This window comes from Pteropus vampyrus, unplaced genomic scaffold (assembly GCF_000151845.1).
Source record: "Pteropus vampyrus isolate Shadow unplaced genomic scaffold, Pvam_2.0 Scaffold232, whole genome shotgun sequence".
Classification (NCBI taxonomy): domain Eukaryota; kingdom Metazoa; phylum Chordata; class Mammalia; order Chiroptera; family Pteropodidae; genus Pteropus; species Pteropus vampyrus.
Window position 1 is genome coordinate 651157 of NW_011889013.1, and position 25742 is coordinate 676898.

A 25742-nucleotide genomic window follows, 5' to 3' on the forward strand; every position below is an offset into this window, starting at 1 on the left:
ACACACACTACGGTCATGGTATACACTGTTGATTTTTACGTTAATCGAGTCTAGGAAGGCAATCGAATCTTTTCTAATATTGTTAAATGAATCATAAACCAAAATCTTATGCTACTGTATTTCAATGTATTATTAAATTTCCCTCAAGTTCAAAGTTAAGAGTTATTACTACTAATGCATGGAAGGAAAAAAAAACACAACTTTCTTCAGCTTTATAGACAAAGAACCTAGGAATCTGTATACATTTGTAGTATTCATGTTATTATTACAATTATAAAAACTTATTTACTCTTGAAAATATTAAAGGGTCAATTTTAAAAAGTATCTCGCTTTAATTCAAATACTCAAGTTGTTAGCAGTGCAACTTTAAATTTAAAAAATTAAGAATGGTGGAATCAACTGCCATTCCAGCAAAAGCTCAGCAGCTGAACCAAACTTCCTCATACTCACCTCTCCCCAATGTTCTTGGAACCACTGGACGCGGAGCTTTTAAAGCTGCTCAGCCCTTCACAGCATGTCGCCGTACCCTACTGTCAGGGCAGCAACAAGAAATGTTGAAAAAAGAGACCAGAGCCTATTTACTGCATTACGCTGGGTAAACACACAAAATCCAATGGACAGGGAAAGCAAAAGGAGGAGCATTAGCTGTGTAAAGGGAGAAAGTCGAGCTAAAAACTCAGCGCTAAATGATGCTCTCAGGTCGAGTCTCTAAATGCTCCTCAGTTGTTTGTTTAAACAGAGCAGTTCCTCAGTGAGCTTACACAGGCATTGTACCTGCGGCCAGAAAATCGCTCAGTTCTTTCAATGACGCACGTAATGACGACGTTTATGACAGCAAAGAGATGCTAAGTTACTAATAAGCATAGTTTTGACTGAAATATTTTAGATTACACATGGGGAGCGGCCCTGATTTCTACTTGCAAACTGCACAGTTAAGTGTGTCTACCCAGGAGCTGTAAAACACTTTACATCCGCTCAACCAAGTATCATCTGACAATTTCTTCCCGTGCTAGGAAGCAGTGATGAGACAGTTAAGGACATAAGTACAGAACAGAACACACGCGATCATCTTTAAGTCCCAAAGTTTTGAGATAAGATTTTTTCCTAACACTTCGTAAATTATCATTGACATAGCATCAAACAGTAACACTGTCCGGCTTTTCTTTCACTTGCCATATAAGAATGTTTCAAACATTAGAAACGAATGCACTGCCATTTGAACCCTTACATAATTCCTGTCACGCCAGCATCGGTTGCAGTGGTACTGGTTTTAGTAATGCCCCACCACCTGCTCCCTCTTTGGTTCCCCTGACTATTCAGTGCTTAAATGAACATGTTCCCCTAGAATCTGCCATAAGCCTCTTTGCTCTCTTCACAAGCTATCCTTCAGTGATTTCATCCACTGCTATTCCTGAAAAATGCACCCTGAATGTGCTGAAAAATGCACCCTGAATGTGCTTAAGGCACTACGCACTTACCATGCTCTAAGGTGGACTCCGCTTCCATCGTAAGTCCCCCAAACTGCTCTCTACACAAGTCCATGTATATCAAACAAGAGCGATTCACCCAAATGATCAAGCCTGCAGCCTGGGAGTGAATCCTACCTCCTCCTTCTCCCCCAAACCCTCATCCAGTTAATCCCATCAACTGCACTTCCCCATCAGCAGTCAGGCTCCACAGCAATCCACCCTGCTACCCCCATCCAAGTCCGAAGCCTGCCATTCAGACAGCTGACCTTTCATAACCTCTAACTCCTCTCCCTCCAACCTCTCATATGTTTTCCATAGCAATTTCTGTTTCTCTTTCAGTAATTTGAGTGATGCTACAAATATACACCAACTGTGCACCAGGGGCCAAGCACTCTATCAAAAGCTACGTACACAGAACCAGAGAACAGGCACAGTGCTCACAAAGCTCCCTGTCTGGGCCATGCCTTCCTCACCAGACTAAACTGCATGAGAGCAGGAACGATGTCCATGCAGATACCTATTATGTCCAGTAGGAGGATGCTGGGTATTCTCAGTGTCTAGCATAGTAACTGACAGTGCACTAAGCATCTGCTGATTAAAAGACAGTTTTATTGCATATACCAGGTCTTCACCTGCCCCAGCACAACTGACAGACTCAAGTGGCTGCTGGTTAGTTTCACCTGTACAACTCACTTCCAACATTTTCCCCAAACCCATACCAGTCCCATACTAGTGATCACAATTTCTGATCACTTAGTATCTTTAGGTCACTTATGATATCGTCTTCCACTCATCCTCCCCCAGCAGTCTCTCTGAACTCCGCAGCACCATTCTTGGGGGGCTGGCCATTTACTTATGTGTGTCACAGCCGTCTGCACAAGGTTCTATAAACTGCAGCCCATTTTCAAAGCTAGGGACTGCTTTTTTCACCTCTGTATTCGGTATCCTGCAGTGCCTTGCACACGTAGGCACTAAAATATCTGCAGAACGACTGAATCCCTAAGAGAAATCCAACAGGAAAAAAGAAAAGCTGAAAGAGAACATCTGACTCCAAGAGCGTACTGACAGAGCCCATCACGACTGAGATGACTACAAAGAGATTACATGACTCCACCTCTGGAGACCATTAGAGCAAAATAGGTGAGACGTCGTCAGCTTAATGGCTTTGGGTTTTGCCTCTACGTTCTTAGGTGTTTGTTTCTAAAACATCTTAGGTTCTTGTCAGAAGGTATATCCTAATAACTATAACTATAAATTTCAAACTTTTTAAAAGTACCCACCGTTCTCTGCCCACTGAAATGGAATGCAGAATCCCACCAATAAGAGAGATAGGAGCGCTACTCCAGCTGAAGCCGAGTCGGGTACACGGACGGGCCCACCGCGTCTTCCCAGCATCCTCTCTGCATGGCACTCCCTGCTGTGCTTCCATGGGAGACACTTTTAAAACTTTGGCTCTAAAGGGAGCTGAAGCATCCCTGGTGCCACCCTCCAGGTGGACCAAGGACCACATGGAATCCTCAGGAACTAACAACGGGAATCCTGTGCCAGGAAATGGAGCTTCTGCACAGGTAACAGAAATAGAACCGACCTGGGTAGACGCCCATGTTTCTCCCTTCTCTCTCGTAGACCTGAACTGCTCCACTTTGTGAAGATGGTGCAGTAAGACAAACCTCGCACAGCTTCCCAAAGGTGTTTGCATCCTGGGAGGACCAAGCAGAAAACCAGGCTGGAACCAAGGGAAACGGCAGCATGGATCGATAATTCACTTAAATCTCTTTCTAACCTGGGCTGTAAACTAAAGAAACTAGACCTCTGAAGTTCACATAGTCCAGAACAGCTAAGAGGAAAAGTCCACAGGGACTCAGACCCCAAATCCCAGCTATTGTGCATTTGCTTGGAGTGCCCTCCTGTCTGCAGGTGCTCTTCGGGAACTAGGTGCAGCGGATGGCGACAATCCAAGGAGCAAATACCCTGTCCTGACACCATGCTAATTCCAATAACATGTTTATAAAGTATCTCCACTTCTGAAGCCCAAGCACATAAATTCTACTGCATCTAAATTTCCCTGAGATATCATCATTTTTCATTTAATGGATCAAATAGCTAGTAAAAATAACTAAGTTCATAAATCAATTTAAGTCAGGTGTCATAAATGGGCCACTCTTTTCAACTTTCAGGCCAGTCCGTTAGCCTGGCAGAGGACCTTTTGCAAAGCTTAGGTGGACCCAGCAATTGACGATGGCAAACCTGAACGCCTTATATTTCATTTTCTCTGCCCAGCAGCAGTGAGATCCATTTAAAGTTAAGTGCAACCACAGCAGAGTACTTTGCAGCAAATTGCCAAGACGGTTGTTGAAAAAACCAAGTAAATACCAGGGGTGTGAAGAACACTTAGTATTATCCAGAAAATTACTGTAGCAGAAATACCCTGGAGTTCAGGTAATGAAAAGAAAAATGTACAGCCAAATAACTCAGCAACTAAGAATAAAAACACAAATTAATGGCATATAGGGAGACAGAAGTCCTGTTGAAGACTGTAGAACAAAAAGTTTAATGCCTAAATTTATAATAGCAAACTTTTGATCTAGAGGAACAACAACAACAAAAAACCTAAGTAGTGATTCCTTCGTTAATAAAAATTAAAATCCTGCTATCTAATAATACCTAAACTTAGAGAGCTTTTAATAAATACGCAAAACAGAGAATAAGCCTATATGGAAAGAAGAAAAATAACAGTAGCTCTCGTTTGCTTTAGAGCATGAGAGTTGGCTCATTTCAACAACTGAATGAAGCTGGTAAACACAAATGATAAGAATTTTGGCAGGTTTGACATATTAATCATAGAAGGAATTGCCAACATTCATTTGTGATCATGTGGTCATACTTCCTAGAATTATGTTCATTCTACAACACACAATCATTCAAAAAAAACTTACAAACTCCCAATAAATTGAACCCACACATAATGATTCATCTCAACTTTTCAGGTTTTTATGACTGAAACCACCACTTAATAAATCAGAAATTATTTCCTCCTACTTTTAGAATAAAATATGAATGTAAGAAAAAAGCCTCATTATTTTACTTCCTATTCAGGAACAACATAACTCACCAACTACTGCTCAAAGCCATTCACAGAATTTTACATTTCCTGGCATGACAGCAATAGTAATGACAGCATATGCACTGTTTTTCTAAGCCATGTAAATGGTCAACACTGTTATATCAGTTACTCAAAATTCCTTTCTATGGGCTAAAGGAAGAACCAGTTCAGAGTAATATTTTAATGTTCCACTTCAGGTTTTTGAAAGAATTATGAAAAATTTGAAAAATTTATATAGAAAATAAAAATTTATATAGAAAATCTTAAGCATCTGGTTGTAGGATATATGTTAACTGTAGAAAATTTGGAAAACACAGTTATAGAGAAGAAAATAAAAACTCATGATCCCAGCATCTTCATAATTTTTAATAATTACAAGATAATTTGTTGTAAGGATGTTCTATATTCAGTCTGCACCACTTTCCCATTATTGGATATTGAATTTTCTGGGTTTTCACTATTTTATAAACATTACTGTGATAGACATCTCAGCACAGAAATCTTGGTGGTCTACTGTTTTAATCTGTCCCAAAAATAGATTCTCAAGGAGAAATTACTGGGTCAATGGGTAGGAGCGTTACCACAGCACTTGATAAACTATTGCCATAATATTTTCCAAAAAAGCTGTACCAATTTAACCTTCTGCAGTTTGAACTTCACCTCACTGCCTTTGTCTGTTGTTTTAAAAAGTCTTTAGGATCTACGGCCATGCCACCCTGAACAAGCCGGATCCTGTCTGATCTCAGAAGCTAAGCAGGGTCAGGCCTGGTTAGTACTTGAATGGGAGACCACCTAGGAACACCAGGTGCTGTAGGCATAAAAAATAAGGGACTGTAAGCTGACAAGGTCCTTGCAATCTGTGAGGTAAACCAAGGGTTTCCTCACCTAAAAAAAAAAAAAAAAAAAAAAGTCTTTAGGAATCTGACAATCCAAAAATGATTTCAGCTTTTTTTTTTTTTTTTTTTACACCCACAGCACCTGGTCTTCCTAGGTGGTCTCCCATCCAAGTACTAACCAGGCCCGACCCTGCTTAGCTTCCGAGATCAGGCAGGATCAGCGTGTTCAGGGTAGCATGGTAGCACAACCCTGGACGATTTCAGCTTTTAATTAGCATGTATTTATTAGTGAAATTGAACCATTTCCCCCTAAACTTTTATTAAGCATTTGTATTTAAGACTTTTAAAGATGTAGGAGTGCACTTTAACCAAGCAGGGTTGGTGGCGGTTTGCTTTCTGACTTGTATAAATGCTGCGAATATTTTTTATACTTGACATTAATTTAGAATCCTTCAAGTCTTCAGCCACAGATTTTTATAATACTTCTATCCCACCCCCTTTTCATCCCCCATGAAGGCGGTTTGAAGTATGCAGTGGAGAGAACACCCACTCAGGACTCCAGTGCCACACCACAGCCCGGCTGAATGGCACGCAACCCACCTGGTTTTGTCTTCCTCTTAATGATTGGAATAAACAGTCTTTTGAGCCACTAAATTCAATTTGATTTCATTTTTCCCTTTCTTAAGTTCCTTCTGTGGTGACCATAAGATTCTTAAATTAATTCTCTTCATGGATACGGATTTTAGAAAAGCCTTACTGAATATTCATCTACATTGTAATTCCAAGATTTCAGTAGGCTAGCAAAGATGTAAGAAAAAAACAATAAAATGTAAAAAATTGGGGGGGGGGGTGATTAAAAAGTAGAGGAAAGACGTATCTAGAATGGCATGATATATATGGCAAATGATGATTACTCTTCCACGACCTGACTTACAATGCTCTGGTCAAAGAACAACCGTCACTGGTGATCTTCTCCATTTTCCTGGGGCTACATCTCAGTGCGCCTTTGAAGCTCTTAAAACTCCATATGAAACTTCATGTGAAAATCTGCATTCTTCCAGGGAAAAATAATCATGACTTTCCCTGGACTCTAAACAGGGTTCATTCTGCACAAATATTTAAGAACCCCCAACCTACACAGGGACTCTTCTAGAGAACACAGCGACTGACCTGTAAAAGTGGAGTTTGTAATGGAACCGGTGTTCATACAGAAACAAACACTGTAAGAGTCAGAGGTATGATAAAAATACCTGAGGAGTGATCCCTTCTTTCATAAAAATCGGAATCCTGCTATCTAAGAATCCCTGAAGACAGAGAGCAGTAAACATGCCAAAGGGAGACTACACGGAGCCAGATCTGTCCGCCGCCATCCATCCCGCTACTACAGACACTGAATAACTCGATCGTGCATACCAAAGTTGAGCTATGTGATGGGTAAACCATGGCTTTCTCCTAAGAACTAGTACCTTTATCTGACTCAGGAAAAAAGGGCTTTTTTCCCTTGAGAAGGATGTAAGGGCTGGAGAGGGGTCAGAGAGGTGACAGTAGAAATCACAAGCCAGAGCCAGAGAAAGAAGTGTGCAGCTGTTCTGTTTAAAGCTGCCCACTGCGAACCACGCACAGCGGGAGTCGAGGCAGAGGGAGTGCCCCGGGAAGCAGACTTGCTCCTCACGCCAATCCCTCCACTCAGGTGACACAGTTTGGGGAGGCTTAGAACTGTCTGGAACTCCTGAGATGAAAAAGTAAGGAATAAGGGGAGGGGAACCTGCCCGCTCTGGCTTCCTGAAGGAGACCGACAGGGTCCATGCGAGTCCAGGGTCACTGCTGACTGGATCAGGCCTGCAGGCTCCCTGCACCTCCAGGCAGAGAAGGCGAGCTCTGAGGAGTGGCCTGCGGGGACCCTGGATGAAACAGCAGGCCAGGCTGTGGGCACGGCTTCATCTATAACATTAAAGTGTTTATACCAGTGATTCTCAATCCAGGGGCCACTCTGCCCCCCAGGGGATATCTGGCAATGTCTGAAGACATTTTTGGTTGTCACAACTCTGGACGACAGGGAGGACTACTGCTAGCTTCTAGTGAGTAGGGGTCAAAGATGCTGCTAAACATTCTCCAATGCACAGGACAGGCCCCAAACGCCAAACCAAAAGTTGTCTGGTCCAAGACATCGAGGATGCAGAGGCTGAGAAACCCCGATTTAGACGATGACTTGCAGGCCTCCGTGTTTACGGTTGTCTCTCATGCCCTGAAAATGCCACAGGCAGGCCTACAAAGAACCTATTCTTATATTATAAAAATTTCGTAACACTTTTTTATGGGAAAAAAACATTATTTCAGATTGTGATATCCAAAGAATAACTTCTCTGCCTCTAGTTAAGGTTCAATCAATCATTTATTCGACATTTTCCAAGCGCCCATTATGTACTTAGGCACTGTGCGAAGCAACAGTGACAGTGCTGAAAGAACCTGGTCGTATGCAATGGCCGCAGGTTCCACTCCTGCCTGGCTCAAGCAGCGTGGGATGGAAACAAAACTAGGACTCTGAACTCAGCTCCATCGAGTTCCAACCCCAGCGCTACCACTGTCATTAGGCAAGTTACTTAACTTCCCTGAACTTCGATCTCTCCATTTCTATAGTAGGTCAAACGGGGCCTCTTTCAAAGTGGGCGATAATAAGATAATTCATATAAAGCACAAAGTATACAGCCTGCCATACAATCAGTATTTAATAATTCCTATTACTAAGTGTAAATTTTAAGTTTTTATAAAATAATCATTAAGTTAGAAACTGCTAATATGCCTACTGTCATTGTGATAACTGGAACACAATTTTAGTAAATTTCATGGTATAGAAAGTCTTCAAATTCTGGCTCCTCTTCCCTTCTCTGGCCTTATCTCCCACCACCTATGTCATCTTTAATGCAGACCTATGTCCCCATGAGCAGATAGAGAAAACTTGTTTCTTTTAAAATGTATAATATTAAAAGATGAGATCTGGTAGTAACCAAAACAGTGTCAAGCCAAAGGTCACTGTGAGAAAGAAAAGTCTTCATCTATAATTCTGGGAGGGGGAGAGAGGGAAAGAGGAAGGGAGGCGGGGTGGGGAGAGAGGATGGATGAACACAAATGCGCAACAGTCAGTAATAGGTCAAGTTTACTTGTAATGTGTTTCTAAACAGAAACACTTCAACCAGCATCCATCCTTTACTTCGAAATTCATTTATAGTCTACACTTCTTTCAGAAGAATGGATTGAAAAATAAGTCAAATATAATAGTTTCATCAATAGAAAAAAAAACCAAACATGGAGTGACCACACTACCACAGCCTAACAAATCTGGCTAGCCACCAATGCCAATATCTAAACAAGAAAAGAAAGCATTAACCACAAATCATACTTATACTGAAAACACAGCTTAACAGCAAACAATGTTTAAGAGTTTCAGGCTACCCTAGCCAATGTACAGTAATCTTTCAGATATAATAAAAGAGCACATTTCACTGGACCTGTTTTGAGGCAAATTATCTGTCAACTAAGGAGCCCTTTCATATAAGTAGTTTATTAAACAGTTTAAGTCCATGCCTATATAACTAAGCATCTGTTAAGCACACTCGTGGAATGCCAGGGAAAAATAAACATTATCTATGCCCTACAGATTACAGGGCCCAGATTTGTATTCAAGTCCTGGTTCTACTTCATGTGTGACCCTAGTCAAGTTACTGAAACTCATTTTCCTGATATATGAAATAAAATTAAATGATTGGATTAATAAGCTTTGACATTTTTTCCACTCGAATCCCGATTCAGGCTTTGAAAATCTTTAAGATCAAAATGTTTAATGATCCTTTGAAGGGAGAAAGATGAAAAAAAAGGGTTTTACAGACACGCTGTGTCAAATTATAGGTCTGAAAGATTATTTAGTGAAAGTCTTGAAGTCTATACTTAGTGATTGTTGAAAACTACTAGATGAATGTAAGTGACAGGACCACAGAATTATTCTTCTGTCTCAGCAGCTTCCTGTCAGGCATACTTCCAGGTAGTTGCTTTCTGAAAAAGTCTATGGCTTTCCAAAAAAACCCCAGTGACGCTACTATTAAGTCATGAGATACACAACTGCTTAGGCTTCAAGGATATTCCATGCTCCATTGGACTTTACTTATCAGTACCAGTTTCCAGGCACTGAGAATATTGACCTTCCAAGTAAGTAACAAAATAGCAATTGCTGAATAATTCTCTGACTTGGAGCAAGGGTCCCTCTCCTAATTATAGAGTCCGAGAGAACCCCAAGATCATCTCCAACACTTCCACTTTACAGAAAAGCATTGCGTTTATCTCACTAAACCCTTAAAGATTAACTGGCTGTAAATGAGCCTCTTAACTCACTTGACATTGGAGAAAAAAAAAAAAACAAGCTAAACATATTTGGAGAGAGTTTTCTCCCTAAAAACATCCCTTAAGAAAGTAATAATTTCGCTCTCTCTGCTTATGTACCTAACAGGCTGAGAATTCACTCTACACTCAGAATTTCTGAGAAGTACCACACTGTCCACTGCACTATCCCAGCAATTTTGATGGTTTTGGCCACAAAGTTATAGAAAATGTACCATAATAAATATTAACGATAATAATAATAACTCAAACATTTCACTTGCCTTCCAGACACATGAAATCTGCATTCTGAACTATGCAAAATACAGCATGGCTCATCCTTACATCATTTTATGCTGGAAATCATACCTTTTAAAAGAAATTAGTTTTCTATATGCACTCTATGAAGCTAGATAACCTTAGAACATAACTAAAATTTTAATTTCAAAGGATCTTTATATCACCAGATTACCAATAAATTCCACTTGAAGCCTTAACTTTCAAGAAGACATTTATCCTTTCTCCTTTGCTTTCTCAGAAAGTAAAAGGTTAGTACAGTGCTAATCTCAAATATTCACAGAATAACATCAACATAAATTTAGAAATAATAAACTGACAAAGATGATGATGATGATGATATTCCTCCAATCAAGAGGACTAAAAATATAAACCGCCGACATATTTCCTGGATACAAAATCCAAGAACAAGATTTAAGGATACACAGTACTGTGTTAAGAAAATAAAATCCTCCTCACCCACACATATATGAGTTAGAAGTAATGTTTATATCAAGATTATTTAAAGATTTTTTTTTTTAGATTATTTAAAGACTTGTCTGCATTACAAACCTTTCAAATATCGGGAAATAATTCCGCTTTATCCACCACTAGACAAAACATGCATCTGAAGCTGACCTGGAAATCCAGTCTCCCATATGTCTACCAAAATAAGGACAATTAGGAAAAGCTATGAATTCTAAGAAATATGAGCTAATTAGGAACATAGTGAAGAGGGCTTAAAGCTTCTACAGAACACTTACTCAAAAGAGCCCTACGGGAAAATTATCTCAAATCAATAATCATCATGCTTCCTCTCTGTCCAAGATCAGGTGGTCTGCACATATCCATATGGGCCTCTGAGTTTCAAGTCACATTGCGATTCTCTGGGTCGTTTTAAAATGGGTCACTAGTAGTATTCTACTACCCCGTTTGTCCAAAATGCCTCCGATGTCCAGTGATTTTCAAAGTTCAGGGTCCTTCAATAATACACAGGACACTTATTACATACGCAGATTCCGGCCAAGGTCTGGAAACTTATTCGAAGAGTCTTAGGGAAGAGCCCTAAACCAACACTTTTAATGAGCCCAGGTGACTGAAACGGGTGATCCAACAGCCACACTGTAGGGTATCTAAGCCTAACAAGTTCCCCAAAGAACGCCTACTCCCACCACTCCGGACGTGTTACAAACGGCGAGCAAGTCGAGCCTGCTGGGGCTTCAGGGCCGCGGGGACCACCCTGGGTGGAGCCCGGACCCCCCGAGCCGGTGCGTCCCACCGGGAAAGCCCTGATCCCGAGGAAGTGAGCAGGCAATGGCGACGGGACCGCAGTCGTTCTCAGCGTTTCCGTAAAGTCCCACTTTGCTCTGGAGAAGACTGGAAAGGGAGCCTGGGCTTTGGAGTCCCCCGGCAGAGGTTACTAGCAATTCTGCCGCTTGACTAACGCTGCGTCCTTAACGCTCGGGCCTCGGTTTTGCCGTCAGAGCAACGGGCTCACGCCACCGCCCCACCCCCCGGAAGGCTGAGCGGAAACGAAACCTACCAGGCTGCCCCCCGCCCCTGCTGGCCTCTCCGCCACCCAGGCGGGCGCCCCCCGAAGTGCGCGCCCAGCCAGCCGCCGCCTCCCAACGCCCCCCGCCCGGCCCGACCTCCGCCCGGCCACTCACGGGTAGGCATGGTGACCCCGAGCCGCGCTCGCCGCCGCGGAGACTCAGCGGGGCCGCGCAGGCCGCGCCGACCGCATCATGACACGCCGGCGCCGGGCCCGGAGGCTGGGACGAGGCGAAGGGCGAAGGGCGGAGAGAATGGACGCGAACCCCGCGGCTCACGCAACCAAGCCGGAGACAGCTGCCAGGGTCTGCCCAGCTCCGCGCCGGACGACGCGTTGGGCGTCCCCACGCCGTGACGTCAACACGTCGCCGACGTCCGGGCCCCGCCCCCACCAGTGGCGGAGCTCCGCCCAAGGGCCTGAGCCGCGGGGCTCGGAGGGGCTGGGGCGGAGGGGCTGCGGGAGGGCAGCGTCTAAAACAACTTCGGGCTTCGTTTTGTTATGAAACCCTAGTGATCTGAATAATATTTGATTTTATTAATCATTATTCGAAGTGCATTAGCAATATTTGTGTCTTACATTTGCACCACTTTATGAGTATGAGCATGACTGCTTTCAGTGCACTGAGGACCTACTGTAGGCTTTTTCTTTTTATGAGCTATTGAACGTGCAGTGCATTCTGTGTTCTCTGATAGCATGATATATATATATATATTTTTTTTTTTTTTTTGAGACGCGCTGAGGTCATTTGGGATGATGGCTGCGAATTTTTGTAGAGGACAAAGTGTCACTTCCTCTTGATTTACTGGTGACTTTCAAAGAGATTTTACACCTCAGGAGTTAAGTTTCTTCCAGAGAGCGCCCTCCACTTGGCTGAGCCATTTGTCTCGGCCATTAATAATTGATGTATCTAATAGTCACCCAGCTAAGCGGACACTTGGAGGCTAGAGCATATGGCAACTCACATGCACTTTGCTAGGCACTGTGGGCTGTGGACAGCTCCTACCGAGAAATAGAAGGAAGCCACAGACGTCTGAAACTGTTTCTCGAACTACCTCAGGATCCTTTTGTGCCCGAATTACCTGGGAACCTGTTAAAAAGCAGATGGGCCAGGTCCTGAGCTAAACCTGAATCACAATTGATGACTCAAATAAGTATTTAAATTTGAGCACCTTTGTCCTAGAAAGTAGTACTCACATTCTGGTTAAAAAATATACTGTGAATTACTGAACAGGGAAGAGAAAGAAGATGAAGGTAAGAGCCAGGAAGAGCTTGGGGAAAATTCACTTCTTAAGGTGTACTTGGAAGAAAGAATTTGAATTAGCAAAGTCCTAGGGAGCCCTTAAAGGAGGCAGGTGGAGGGTGGAGGGTAAGTTAGTCACAGAAGCTGGTGTGAGTGAGTGTCTCTTGCTGGTGGTAAAGTAGTTGGCCAACACTTATTCTCTAACACACTGTTGCATATTTTTATTATCTATAAAATATTTACCACTCCCAGTTTTCTCCTTAAGACTTCCAAATTGCCTCTACTGTAGCACTTTTCCCTTTGAATCTTAATTAAACTGCCCCGAGTATTTGTAATCCACCACTGGACTATACACTTTCCAGAAAGCCATTTTCTGTTCATGTTTACGTATCTCTGCTTGGCCTATAGTAAGGGACTAGGGCATTTTAATTTAATAACTATATAAATATAAGTACATATTTATTCAATGAATAGGAAAACAAAACAGGTAACATATAAATAGTTAACAACTTCACATACAAGCTTGGAATTAGTTTTTTAAGAAACCATTCCAGGTTCTCTATCAGGACAGTTAGCATTAAATTATCAGAAGCAGGACTCTGCAGAGTGGACAGTGTGGCAGAGAAACCAAGGAGAGGAGGCCTCAATACTGCTACAGAGAGGAGTGTTAGTGCCAAGTCTTGAGGGTGGCTGTAGAAAAGCGAAGAGCTGAATGTTACTGCAGAAGAAGAATCAGTGAGGTTTGTAGCCTGCTGACTTGGGAGCAAAAACATGGCATCTGTTAGTTATGTAACTCAAGGTCGGCATAAGGAAACCGATGGGGAGAGCAGCAGACAAGTTGGAAAGAACGCTGTTTTAGGAAGGAGTGTGATGTGTTTTAGGAGGGAGGAAGTCTTTGACATATTAAGCGTAGGGTGACACCCAAGGGTGACATCTGAGTGAATAGATCCAAAGACAGCTGGGCATATCAGGCTGAAGGCAGGCAGGGGGAACTCAAGGTGAAAGATTTGGGAATCTTTGGCAGAGGAACAGAAGCTGAAGCCAGGAGTCAGAGAAAGCCTGCAGGGAGAGGGTGTGGAGCCAAAGAAATAGAAATAGTTCCAGAGGGCTTAGTGCCTCAGAAGCCAAGGGAAGATATGACTTTAGTCAAAAAGATGCAAATTCCAAAGACCCCACAATAGTTTGGTCTATAATAAGTTTGGTTCTTCATCCTCCCCTTCTTTCTTTTCTCCTCCACCTCCCCTCACCTCCTGCTTTCTCTCCCTCTTTCCCTCCCTCCACACCTTCTTCTGTATTTTATCTAAGAATGTTTGCCTGTCCTGTACCACTCCCTCTGTCCCCTCTTGCCAATACCCTTCCCATCGCCTCTATACTAGTGTTCCTCTCTTGAAGTCCAATTTAGACTGGTAGGAATTGGGCTTTATCCATCTCTGTCAGTCCCCACACTGCCCTGCCCTTGTCCTTGTACACTGTGTGTGGCCACACAGAGATGGGCCACTAGATCCCTTTTCCAAAAAGGATGATTGCCTGAAAATATTGATTAAAATGTTATTAGATCATTGTCAAAATCCTATTAGACTTAGAGCATTATTAGCTTTTAGCCCAAATTGCCCCAAAAAGCTCTGCTTCCAGTTAAGTCTAATATTTGTTCCAATTTCTAAGTCAGGCAATGAGAAGATTCACTTTAAATTATCACACATTTTATTGTTTAAAGGTAATTGCCAGCAAACTTACAGTTGATAAGAAGTAATTGTAAGAATATTTACTTCTCCAAAAGTTTATTCCCAAAAAGTCATAATAATGCGATTTGATGCTCTTATTGCTTAGTTTTCTTTCCCACTAAATATTTATATCTGTAATAGGCCTTTCTTATGTCATTTCATTCCATCTAATTTCTGCCATTGGTTAATAGTGACTTGAGGTTTTCTAGTTCTTCTGAGGCATAAAAAAAAGCACAGACTTTGGACTTAGAAAACCTGCATTTGAATCCTGCTTTCTCCCTTACCTGGCCTCTTGACAATCTTTGACCTCTCTGGACTTAATTTTCCTCAATTTCAAAATCGAGAAATCTCTCCTCTCCTTATAGTGTGACATTTTCCGAGTCACCTCAAGGCAACTCTCAAGATTCTGATGTAATTTGGTCTGCAGTGTGACCTGGGCCTTGGACTTGCTTTAAAAGTTCCTCAGCTGTTTCTCTGTGCGGCCAAGGTCAAGCTTCATTGCTTTAGGAAAGCGGTGAAGCAGAAAGAGGCTCTAGTTCAGAGTCTCATATGCCTCATTATGCTATTTCTGTTGCCAGTTCAGCTCCTGTATTTTGACATCACTGCACTCTGAATTCCACAGTAATTTTTTCACACACACGCCAGCCAGAGTAGTTAGAAACACTCATGAGAACAAATGAAAAGAATAGGCCCTCTGATCCAGAAGGTCATTACCCAACCCTTTTTGTGCCAACTAGGACGCTGCACAAGGCACACGTTCCTTATCACCCCGCGAGCCAAATGCCACCGTCATCCATGGTTTATAAAGAAAATTACAAATGGATAGGGAGCAAAATCCTGAGATAATAAGGTTAAATGTTCTTGATTGAATCAGACAAAACAGCAGGAAACTCTTCTTTAGAAACACTATCATTTTAAACAATTAAAGGAAAGCACGATCTCTCATTGTTATTTACTAAAACGCTAGCTGGCTTTAGCATTTATCTCAGGGTGTAGTAGAGCTGCTAATGGGAGGGAAAAACTCCTTTAAATATACTGGCATTCTAGGTAGTGAGGTCTTTTACAAGTCTTTTATGACAGGTGGAATCAAATCTTATTTATTGCATGATACCCTGTTCTTGGAACACATTAGGTGCTTAGTAAACCTTTGCGGAAGATAGGGAGAGAGGAAGACAGGGAGGGAGAGGAAATTAAAGTGTTGGAAGAGGCTTTAGGTGGTAGATTGGAAAAACGGCCTTGATTTCTCTCCCTGGCCATATACACACTCTTGCAGCTGACTTTACGACGCCTGAAAGAGATACAAGCTTTCTCCATTCCTAAACTTGGGCTGGCCTTGTGATTGGCTTTGACCACTGGCATGGTGACAAATATTATGCAAGCAGAGACATAGGAAATGTGAAGAAGCCTGGAGAGAGAGTCTCATCATCCCAATCGTCTCAGATAAGCCAGCCCAGCTGACCCATCAGCTCTGCAAACATTCAAGAATGAGTCTAGCCAAGAACAGCATGAAAACCCAGCTGAGAGCCACCCAGATTGTCAACACACAGGAGTCTCTGTGTGGGCAGTTCAACACCTCTTGAAAGGGACACTGGGGACACCATATCCTAGATCAGCGTAGCTCTTCATCCAGAATTCAAGTTGGAGATATGGAAAAAGCCAAAAGTTGGAGCAGAAATTAATAGCCTATGTGAAGTATTACAGAAATGTAAGGGAAGGCACGTGTATTAAAGTTTAGAACTGAGTAACATCCCCCCTCTTTTACTGTACCCTCAATCCTGCCAGCTTTGTGGTGGTTATGACAAGGAGTCATGAACAAGAACCTTTCAAAGAGGAAAGTGAATTTCAGGGAGACAAAGGTGGGGGCTTCTGGAGCCAGCTTCCCTTTCCTGGTGAAGTCTCCCCTGCCCCGCCAATTTTCAATCTCAGAGGATTTGGAATTTGCTTGTTTAAGGAAGAAGGCAATCTTACTAATTTACAGAGGTCTTCAATGGGGAAAGAGATAAGTTCTTGAGTTTGGTGATAAATGATAACTAGCAATAGTAGAGAGAGTATGTTTCACTGAGTATGTATTTTATAAAGAAATGAAGAAGAAACAAACTGAGAAGGAGCGATGGTTATAAGAATAGACATTTAGGAGTAAAATGAGGAGGAATCTACTCTCCCAAAGAAGGGATTAGTTGGCCAAAGGAAAACCCAGTGATTCATGAACTATGGCAAATAGAATTCCCCACGTTGCTATTAAACTTAGTTTCAGACTAATTGTCTAAAACCACCGTGAAGTTTGTACACTTTTAAACGGTGCCTGAACGGGTAAGCTTGGTGCATGTAGAGTTCTGAACCATCGCATGACGCAGACCATCGCACGACTCAGGTAAACAAACACAGCATGAAAATGAGGTGTGGCGGAAGAAGAGGGGGAAAACTGTCATCAACTTCTGCAGATATGACTGCTCGTTCACCTGCAAGGTAAAGGAACACGATTTTACATAACTAGGCAGGTGCCGGAGTTTAGATGTTTTATGAGTCAATTTTAAAATTGCCTAATTTAACCGAAAGATTTTAAAGAATAGTTTCTGTCCATGAGTACTTATTCTAATATTCAATAAAATTGTTCTTAACATAATCTGGGCTGCTTTACTTGTTTTATAATTGTGCTAAGAATAAAATAAAGCACATCTTCCCAATCATATCGAGGCATGTTATGCTAATAAAATTTGGTAATATCTCACATAAACCGAATATATTTTCTAAATGCTGTTATAATGATGCAGAATAATAGAAAATATTTCTGATTGCGTTAACCAAAAATTTTTGCAGATTCCAATGATTCCAGCCGGAGAATTAATTACAATCTGTCTAATGGGAAAGATATGTTTTTAAAAGACATACATGCCAATTAGAGAGAATCTGGAAAACTCTGAAGAAGAAAATTTTAGTTATGACTAATTGTTACTCAGAAATAACATTTTGTTTTAGTATCTGGAAAAAGTCGTGTCGTGGACTTCAGAAAGTATAAATGATAAAAAGACAACAGAATCAATATCAAATGTATTTTCACTATTATTTGATTAATGTCTCTCTCTCTCTAGACTGTAAACTCTATATAGGCAGAAACCATACCTGCATTTGCTTACTATCGTATCCATGGTACCTAATAGCACTTAGTTCAGTATCTTTTACATGGTAAAAGTTCAGTTAATATTCATTGAATAAATGATATATCAGTCAGGCTTCAGTTTCAATCAACGGAAATCAACTCTTGCCTGGTTTAAGGAGAAAAGAAATTCATTAAAAGAGAACCAAGTATCTCACAGGGTTATCACGGAGCCTAAGGTTTTCAGCTCAGAGGTTACAGCCAGGAACAACATGCCACGTCACACCAACCCAGTCAGTGAAGCATCACTGGGCTGCCGTTTGCAACTCTTATACACCGTTGTTACTGGCACTTCTCATTGACTTTGGACATTGCTACTTTTGCCTCTGGCAACTCGGGGGGCTGCCCCTACTGCTGCCACCACTGCTGCCCTTCCCAAACATAGATTCAGTGAGGTCCTGCTCTTTTTCACTAACCTCCAATTCAAAGTTTGGTGTCTGGTAGGCAAGATCAAGTCAGGTACCCAGCGGCAAGAAGGGGTGGGAAAACAGATGGAATTTTCAGACAGTAGCAGGAGGTGGGTTTGCCTTACCGGGGACACTTTCCACACATAGGAAGGGGGTTTAGATGCTGGGCAGCCAAAAATCATGGCAAATGCTCATTTGGCTGTTCAACAACTGCATGGCCACTGTATTTTTCCCATATCTACATGATCAAAACACACACACACACACACACACACAATCAATAAAACCCTCACCTAATATAATGCAAATATGTCTCATAAAATAAAAATATATATATATTTTTTATATATTTGGATTCTCCCTTAAAGAATCCAACACAAAGTCATTTGAGTTACTAAATCCAGCCCCAGGTTTCAGGGTATCTGAGTGTTTTCCATTCTTATTCTACTGCAGTCACAACCCCATCTCAGTATTTCGTAGTCTACAGAAATAAATTGTGACATTAACTACCGCCGAAACACCTTGTGGAACATAGCAGGCCAGAGAAAAACGATTAGTCGATACATTTGTGGACCTGCAGGACAATGAGGAAGAACGTGCCCGTAGATGCTGAGTGCTAATTCCTAAGGCTGCAGTTGGTATTTATGAATTTATGACTTCTCTACTACCCATTTCTGGCCACGTTTGACTTCAGCCAGCTCCTCAGCCATCTTGAGGTCCTCTGCCTGGTGGAGTGACCCATATTTCCGTTCCTGAGCAGAAGTACTCTGTGTTCTGCCCGCACGGGGTTCCTGTTATCTTCCACTAACTTTTGCCACTCGACGAGGCAATAATAGTAAAAGGCCATCACAGGAGTTCTCCTGGGATTCAGATATAGCCTTCCATGCTGCCATTGTGGAGTAAGCAACCAGCCTCTCCCAGCTGGTAAGAATTCATCATCCTAAGCAACACTTCAGCGTCCGGTTCCCCTGTTACTCTAATGGAGGAGTCTGAAGAGGCAGGCCCCCATTCAAAGAAAACAGTGTTCCCCATTCAAAAAAAAAAAAAAAAAAAAAAGGAGTGCTATGTATCCCAAAGGAAACATTCTTTGCTTGGGCACTAAATTTTCTAAACCTTTAAAGTTTAGAATTGTGGGAATGGAATGCAATGTATTCTGGTAATAGAAAAAATAGCCTACATATTATTAACGGGCTCAGAGCATATACGATATTCTGTATGCATAACTGTAATTCAGCCCAGCAAAGCAGCCGTTGGGCATCATAACCAAGTTTTCAAGAAGCCTTCCCACTGTTCTAGAAGGCCAGGAGTCCTTGGGTGATGGGGTATATGACAAGATTAGTGAGTCCTGTGAGCTCACAGCTTTTTTCTTTTCACTGTAGAATGAGATCCTTGTTCAGAGGTCATGTTAAATGTAATACTCTGATGATGACGGAGGCATTTAGAACGTTCATGGATCTTCTGGCAGAACCTTTGCGCTTAAAGGGAACTTATTTTCGGATTCTGCAGTGAATCTCTAGAAAGAGCATTTCTGGAGTGGGAGCATTTCTTGCTGCAGGAGGGGGCCAGGAAAATAAATGTTTGGACTTTCAGATTCCACAGGGGAGGTGAATTCTGCCTCCTATGTGGTGAAGTCAGATGCCAAATCAGAGAAGACTGAAGATCGTCCACTACAGAATGAGGGATTTAACAATGCAAAGTGGCCGAAAAAGAAAGGCGGTCAGAGCTGAAAGATGATGTCTAGTCACCTTGGGATTCCTCTCCTGCCCCCCAGGTCTACTTTCCCTCCCCGAGCCCCCGTCGCTGCCCCCAGAAGCAGCTATATGAACTCCTTAACAGGGCTGGGTTCAAGGGATAATTGTGACCATTTTTGCAAATAATCTACCACCCAGGCTTCCCCGTCTAGACACAGCTGGAGTTGGAACCCCCTGCAACTCTCTGTTATGGAAGCAAGTTCCTTTTACCACAAGAGTAAACATGCTCTTTTTATAGGTAAACTGGTAAAAAGATAGACAAAAGGGCTAGGCTGTGCATTTCCAATTCTTTCTTCCAAACTCGCTGAAAGACACTCTTGCCTCAAAGAAAGTGAGTGGAGCTGAGAGAAGTCAGGTGTGTGACTCTAATGGATTTCCCTTCACTTGGAAGGAAACAACAGGTGTAAAGCAGAAATGTTCCCCCTTTAACGATAACAATAAGCGCCACCCCCTATTTTTTCTTTTGAATGACTAGGCTAAAACTACCCAGAGGATAGTGTGCCATTTGTCTTATGGCTTTGTCCAGGCAGATCCTTCCACACCTGAAAATATAATTCGAGTCCACCCCAGCAAGAGTTAATTTATTCTTCCTCTTCCAGGCAGAAAGAACAATAGTAAAAAGAGCACTGAAGCGTAGAGAGCCCCGGGGGATTGTGAAGTTATTTAGGTTGCTGCACTGAAAAGGGAGAAGACAGACTGAGCTGAGGAGTTTAAGTTGCATCTACGAGCTCAAGAGTGGCCAATGCAGAAGCCTGCAGGCCCAGGCAGGTAACACGCGGGAGGGGAGGGGCCTGTTGTGGCGCTGGCCAGCTGAAGGGCGGACACTGTGCCCAGAATGGCAGCTGTTACCCAGATCCAGCCAACTGTTGCCATATGGAACCGTGAAAGCAGAGCTGCCAGATTTGCCTATTTTTCATGAGAATCTGGAAATACCAATTCCCCAATTTTTAAATATAGCCACCTCATTTTTTTTTTTTTTTTTTGATTTTTGAGTCACTGACTAAATATTTATTGCGGTTAATTTGCTGTCCAGGCCACCAGCATGAGTTCCTTGCTAGACAGAGGGAAGTCCTTGTAAAAGATGGTCATGTTTAATCTTCATGGCGCCACGGCGAGGTAAGTCCTGCCGTTATTCCCATGGTCAGGTGAGCATCTGAGACTGAATGGTTAATTTCTCCAGTACCTTACTCCTCCTACGTGGTAGGCAGAAGTCCTTCCAGACACCTGCCTCCTCGCCCTTAGCCACCGAAAGCTGTTTACCTGCCCCTGCTGTGTTCCATCACGGCCACCAATCAGTGTCACAGTCCCATAACATACTGGACAGAGGGGCCTTTTCAATGAGCTGTCAGCTCTGCTATGTTGTAAATTCTATGGGGCAGGGACCCCATCTGTATCCCCAATGCTTAGCAGCTTGCTGGGACCAGGTAAGCATTCGACACGTAATTATTGAATTAACAATGTCTGTTTCCTTAACCACGAAGCATTTGGGTTCTCACAACCTTTATGCTTTATATTCTCTAGGTGTGATGTCTTGTTTCCTGCAGAATTCTCATTTGACGTTATTTCAAAGCCCTTCATCGTTCTGGTCACCTTCTTCTCCCTCCTCTAGCTTCTCCTTTTCTTTGACTTCTGCTTCTTTCTCCTTCCTCTTTTTCTCCTCCTCTTGTAGTTCCACAGTTTGCTGTGTCCCTCTTAAGGCACAGGCCCCAAGCAGAATGCATTGCTCCCATTATTGCCCTGAACGTGACGATAATCAAAGCTAACGTTGATCACACACTTTGTAAGGAGCCAGACACGATGCTCAGGGAATTACCTGCATTCTTAGGTGTACTTACATTTTTAAGCTTCCCAGCAACCTTGGCAGGTGCATACCAACATTTCGTCTTTTTACAGATGAAGTTGCTGAGACTGCATAAATTCTCCCTGGCCTCAGACTCACGTCGTGCTCTTCCAAATTGTTCAAGTCTGTGTGAACTCCCTGTCTTTAGGTCTTTATCCTAGGATCTATGGAGAACAGAAGGAAGACAGATTTCAGCACGCCAGATCCAGACATGAAGTGGTGGCCTGGAACAAACTTTGTAGTGTGGTTTTCACTCATGACATCTCCTTTCTAACGATCCTTTCTTTTTTTCTGTAAATAGATAGTCTGCTGATTCCTGCCATTTTAAAAATGGGTGAGGGAAAGAACGAGAAACTGATGCTGCCAGCCCATGTGTCCTGAGCTTCTTCAAGAACTAATCCCATTGGGAAGGGTCCAGATCAACTAAAGAAAGCAGCTTTAAGATCCCAAAGTTCAATTTAAATTGGAGAAAGCATGAAGACAATGTCTGAATGGCTTTTGTCTTGAAACCTATGAGTCAGTAATCTGTCAATGAGGAAGTCAAATCACGAGACAGTGTGTATCTGCAGAAACATAATCCAATAATTGTTGCACACACAGGCTGATATTGGAACATGCTACAGATAGCATGTTTGTGTCTAATCGTTTGGTTTCAGTCTTGACAATATTCTGTGAATATTGGTGAAAGAACAAATAGAGAGCTTTTAATTATGCCATTAAAAGGAAGGGAAAGTAGGCACCGAACTCAAAATGTTGTCTCCTGAAGTAGACATAAGAGCAAAATGCCCAATGAACCAAGAGCAGACCTTAGAAATGGTTGTGGAATAATGACAGAGTTTTGGTGCTCCCTAAACACAATTTTGTGTGTACTGGATTTAAACTGTAGGGAAATTATCTGTGAAGTGTGTAAACAAATGGAAGCAAATGCTATTTAGAAGCACTTGTTAGATAAAAATATTCAGTTTAGTTCAACTAACATATAGTGCTTTCAATTTGTTGTTTTTATTTTATTTAAACCCCAATCTGTCCAAATAAGACAATGTAAGCAGGAAAAGGTATTAGTAATTCATTTGTGCAAAAAATAAAACTGGTTTCAATAGGGGAGGTCAGAAATGGAATGGACTTCCATCTCCCAGGGTATTCAGCACGTAGGAGAGAAGAGGTTACGTGTATCAGAGTTCCTAGCTGCAAGAACACAGTTATTTGTTCTAGTTGTCTCTTGATGTATAAGGAATGACTTCGAGGCTTAAAACAATAATTCATTGTCATCTGTCATGATTCTATGATTGCCTAGGCTCAGCCAGGAAGCTGTGGAGTCTCTCATGTGGTATGGCCAAGGACTGGCCACAGGCAGCTGTCATCTGAGGGCTCCTGGGGCCGAATGTCTACAATGACTCATTTCCATGGCTGTGATATGGTGCTAGCTGTTATCTGGGACTTCGGGTGGGGCTGACAACCAAAGCACCTACTTTGCGGAGTGCAATTAAAAACAAAATCTTTTCCAAAGCCAGAAAACCTCTCCGTAAAGGTACTAGAGAAAGAAAAACAGTTTTATTATCGAATGAACGTTAACCCAGAATGCGATGCCATCAGAGGCGATTTGCCAAGGGATCAATCGCACAGAGAGAAACGGGCAGATACAACCCATTACACGCACGTTCTCGAGACAAACAACAGCTTGTCCTCAGGTAAGAGGGCTTGGTGGCCCCACTTGTCACACATAATTCATTTTAATTTTACCTGGTCATTGGCTTTACCGAGAGGAACAAGCTTATGATACTTTCATGACAGGAGATGGTTTTGCAATGTGGAGCAGTCAAGTTAGGCTTCTACCCTATCACAGAAACTCTGTGTGTGTGTGTGTGTGTGTGTGTGAGAGAGAGAGAGACCGAGACAGACAGAGAGACAGAGATAGACAGAAAGAGACAGAGAGAGACACAGGGGAGGGTATCTCTCTTGGTATTTCCATTTCAAAGAAATGATTCCTGGAGAAAGAGGATTCTGGATCATAAAGCTGGCAAAAGACCTATTTAATTTTCAAAAGGGTTTATATACATTTTAAAGAGAGCTATTCATAAGTTCAGTTTTCTAAAGTAAACACTCCGAGAAAAAGAAGAGGAGAGAGATCTCTTATTTTCTAGAGGGAGAATTAAGCCTCCTCTTTTTAATTTGACTTGTCCTTACATTACGCAGCCTCTCCATGTGGCTTGAGATGCTCAGCACGACAGCTGGGTTCCCAGCGAGAGCTTCTCAGAAGTGGGCATTCCAAGAGGCACAGGCAGAAGCTACAAGGATTCTCGTGACTTAGCCTTGGAAGTCACACAGCGTCCGTCTGTCACATTCTGTTGTGAGTGAGTCGCAGGGCTGGCCCGATAGAAGGGGAAGGACGACACCAGGAAGTGAGGTTCATAGGGCAGCCGGCTTTGGAGACCAGCTACCATAACAGCCTAGCAGGTTTGAAGAGAAAAGTATGTTTAAAGCAACAGATAACTTAGAGACTCCCAGGAAAGCAAAAGAATCAGGCTTAGAAATGTGGACGAAAAAGGGGCCACACACGAAACATGACGAGCTCAGGGGAGTCCAGCATGGAGGGCCTGACAAACTCAGAGACTGAAGAGGATCATATAAGATGGTGTGAACATAAAAATTTCTAACTTAAAGCAGGTCCTGGCAGGTAGTCTGTCCTAGCCCTGGAGCTTCCTTGACAAAGGTCAGTCTTTACCGTAAGAGAGCCTGTCTATTGTATTTTGGCATCTAAGATAACATTCCCTTGAAATGTCAGAGTAATTTCCTTTTCCAGACCCCCAGGGCGGAACCGCTGGCACCCGAGCCGGAGACCACCGAGCCCTTCATGGTTCTCTCTTCCCCGAACACCATTCTATGTGCTGTAAACTTTATTTGTTAACTATCCCGAGTACCTGCCAGAGTAAAAAAAGTCTGTGTTTCCCTAGTTTGCCTTTTCAGCCAATCCCAGAGGGTTCACTGCTTTGCTTTCTCCTGCCCCCACCTACCACCCGGGGGCTTCATGTAACCCTCCTGATGTCTCCTCCTTTGATTCTAATGTATAAACTAAGCTGCAAAACTGCCCTTTTCTCAATCTGTTAAGATTTTGCTTCTTGGCAGTTGTCATCAGTTTGGCTCAAATAAACTCGTAAAAATTCTCTACAGGTTTGGACGTTTCTTACATTGACAGAAGCTATATATTCAGAACCGTGCCCAAACCACAATGTAAAGCTAATACAGCAGAAGCCACTGATGTCATGTCTGGGATCAGATGCAGGATGCTCGCCTCTGTATGCCTGACTGTCCATTACTGCACTCACAGATCTCTCTGGAAAAATAAATTCTACATGCAGGTGGCCTCCTCCCATCATTCACTTTTGAATAGACATCTTGTACTGCTGCATCTGATTGGTGGAGCATAGGTCACATGACTGAGTCTAGCTGAAAAGGAGACTGTGAAAATGTCTGAGAATAAAAAGATCTCACTTCTTTCCCAGGCTGATGGAACTCACGTGTTTAACTAGTCAGTTTACCCAAATCAGACGCTTAAAAGTCTGCAATCTCTACCTTCCTGTGCCCCTAACCCAACCTCATAATCAAACCATATCGATTCTGTTGAAAATAACCGTTCTTCTCATGCCAATTGTAGAAATCTTCATGCAAACGTGGATGAAATTAGTTAACCCAATAGGGTGGTGGAATTTGATTAAATTTTTTTTTTTTTTTATCATTTGCTTATTTATCCTATTGTTTTAACAATTAAACATGAGAAAAGCTCCTTGCCATCTTATGGATCCACCCTGTTTATTGAGCTTGAGAAAACCTTTCTTTGCTGCAGTGTCTGCATTGGTTGAAAGAGGGATATGGACGGCGTGTCCTCTGAGATTCCTTTCCAATGTATCAACGAGCGGATTTTTTTAAAACACCAAAGAAGATGGGGGGAAAACCAGGAAATCCATGTCTGTGTCCCTACAGACTGGACAAGCAGGAGTGCTTCAAAGGAGAGCTTCAGTGTATTAGTC

At 42.4% G+C, this 25742-nt stretch overlaps 1 protein-coding gene and 1 pseudogene across 1 annotated transcript in view; one reads left to right on the top strand and one right to left on the bottom strand.

Moving 5' to 3' along the window:
• The window catches only part of EFR3A (EFR3 homolog A), a 78630-nt gene extending 66678 nt beyond the window's left edge, over positions 1-11952 (bottom strand). Inside the window, exon 1 of the mRNA XM_011373822.2 lies at positions 11720-11952. Coding sequence (XP_011372124.1) covers positions 11720-11729 — 10 coding nt within the window. The 5' untranslated portion in view covers positions 11730-11952. The remainder of the gene's footprint in view (positions 1-11719) is intronic.
• Positions 5271-5389, top strand: LOC111728844 (annotated as a pseudogene).
• Positions 11953-25742: the final 13790 nt, after the last annotated feature.